At 40.5% G+C, this 2,132-nt stretch overlaps 1 protein-coding gene across 1 annotated transcript in view; it reads right to left on the bottom strand.

Annotated features, from left to right (window-relative positions):
* LOC104945301 (AP-5 complex subunit zeta-1-like) overlaps positions 1–1,898 on the bottom strand; it is a gene marked incomplete at its 3' end in the record, with an annotated part of 2,568 nt that extends 670 nt beyond the window's left edge. The window contains exons 1-3 of the mRNA XM_010770948.1: positions 1,715–1,898; positions 991–1,165; positions 177–230 (exon numbers count right to left, since the gene is read on the bottom strand). Of these exons, the coding sequence (XP_010769250.1) occupies positions 177–230; positions 991–1,075 (139 nt within the window). The remainder of the gene's footprint in view (positions 1–176; positions 231–990; positions 1,166–1,714) is intronic.
* Between the last annotated feature and the right edge of the window lie 234 nt (positions 1,899–2,132).

Raw genomic sequence — 2,132 nt, 5'->3', positions numbered from 1 at the left:
GTGAGAGAGACGTTAAGAAGTCACAGATTTAGGATTCCTGGAGAGTCGGTTTGTTAGATCAGCTGTGAGTCAGGATCATTTCAGAGTGCTGAAAGTGCAGCTGTGAGGAAGAGTTGTTCACAGCGTCTGAGATGCACGCGCATGCACATGGAGGCCCACCAACGGACATGTCTTACCATTAGAGAAGGAGTGGGAGTGGGAGAGGGAGAGGCTGAGCTGCAGCCTGTGAGCTGGAGGTGAAACAGAGCAGGTCATCTGAGGCGGACATGTTTAGGCTGGATATGTGAGGCTGATGCTGCCTCTAGGGCTGCAGGGTTTGAAAGAAATGTGGCCGATACTGCAACTAAGATATAGTGGGTATTTTTTTTCTAATTATCATCAAAACAATTTTTTTTAAATAGTCATGGTGTGATGGAGGGCAGAAAGCATAGCAAATAAATGTCCTCCCATTTATTTATTTTGGTTTGTAGTCAAAAACCTCAAATGTTACAGCTAAATCATTACAAACCTTATGATATATACGTTAAAAAATTAAATTAATAAATAAATAAAAATAACTAGATCCCATAAAAATGACCCTATTTAATAATTTTAAAGATGAACTAAAGACCACAACAGCCTGGTTTTATTTTCTTGAATACATATTTTTGGTTAACTGAACTAATCAAAGTCAATATAGATTGTGTGTGATTAACATATGTTTTTGTAATTAAAGTGTTGAGAAATAACACTTTTCAAAAACTTAATTCAGTCCCTCTCTTTTCCGTATTTTAACACCAATTATGGAATAACGGTGTGACTTTACTTTGGTTTTATAGAGCTTTCTACAAAAAGTGGTAGTTTGCCTAGAAAGGTACTTCTTATCTTTCATTGGGAAATGTTTTTGGACGCTTTCTAAAGGACATGAAGTGAGCTACTGAAGTAACTTAATGACATGAAGCGATGAGTATCTGTAGAGTGCGAATGTTGTGATTGTTGTGGAGGTCCTACCAGTGTCCGCTGTGCCGTTGCCGTTAGAAACCGAGTGGTAGGTGAGCAGCCAGTGGCGCAGCGCGGAGAAGGAGAAGACGTTCATCCACTGGTCCTCCGTGAAGCTCTGCCCCACACACAGCACCGTGAAGAAGTCCCCCGACACCGTGCCGTCCAGCTCGGCTATCGGCACCGGCTGAGAGCAAACACACAATATTTGTGTCTCAATATAATATTTGTATTGAGAAGAAGCATACAAGTGTAAGCAATAGTACAGACTACAACACATAGAATACACGATACGTTTGAATACACTGTAATATAAACTCACTTCTAAAACAAAATATATGAACTTATATCATTCAGGAGAATTCTCAAGTACATTTCAAAAGGTTGCTAAAAAATCATCTCAGTATTAGAAAGTAAAATTGAACTGTGTCTTTGGTTGTGTATGTATTATTATGTACAATTATTTGTATTTTTTTGTTTGGCCTTATGACGGCTAAAATTAGATGACCATCTTAGTGTTCACTTCATATAGCACTCTAATTTGTATGAAATTATGAGCTGTTTAGTTTTGTTGTGAGGACCCCAGGAAGAATAGCCAATGCTCATGCTAGTGCTAATGGGGATCCTAATAAAGAATAGAATAATACTTTATACATAGAATATACCATTTTTGTTATATTAAAATGTAAATACAATGACGTAGAGTTGAGTGCACTATCTCTCTTTGCTTGCTTACCTGACGTGACCTCGGCCCTGTGAAGAATCCTCCAGAGGAAGCCCCGCCTCCCTGAAGGATGCTCGCATAACGCAGCCAATCAACAAGCTTTTTACTCAGGAGGGTCACGTGATCTGAAGGTGAGGTGGGACGAAAGACAAAGGATGCTGGTTCTTAGGATCACTGATTAGACGCCTAGTTTTATTTAAAGGTCCCCTATTATACTGTTTTCCATCAATATATTATAGGTCTCAGATATATACAAACATGTCTCTGAAGTGTTTGGCTCCAAACAGGGGCGGACTGGGACTAAAAATCAGCCCGGGACTCTCGACAGGCCCACCTCGGTACCGCTAGTAAATTGTCGGCCCATCGGGATTCGTCCCGAACGTCCCGATGGCCAGTCCGCCACTGGCTCCAAACACCAACGGATCATTGC

The sequence above is a fragment of the Notothenia coriiceps genome, unplaced genomic scaffold (genome assembly GCF_000735185.1).
Source record: "Notothenia coriiceps isolate Sejong01 unplaced genomic scaffold, NC01 NC01_scaffold00009439, whole genome shotgun sequence".
Classification (NCBI taxonomy): domain Eukaryota; kingdom Metazoa; phylum Chordata; class Actinopteri; order Perciformes; family Nototheniidae; genus Notothenia; species Notothenia coriiceps.
Note: the sequence above shows the minus strand (reverse complement) of the source record. Positions and strands in the feature narration are given on the sequence as shown.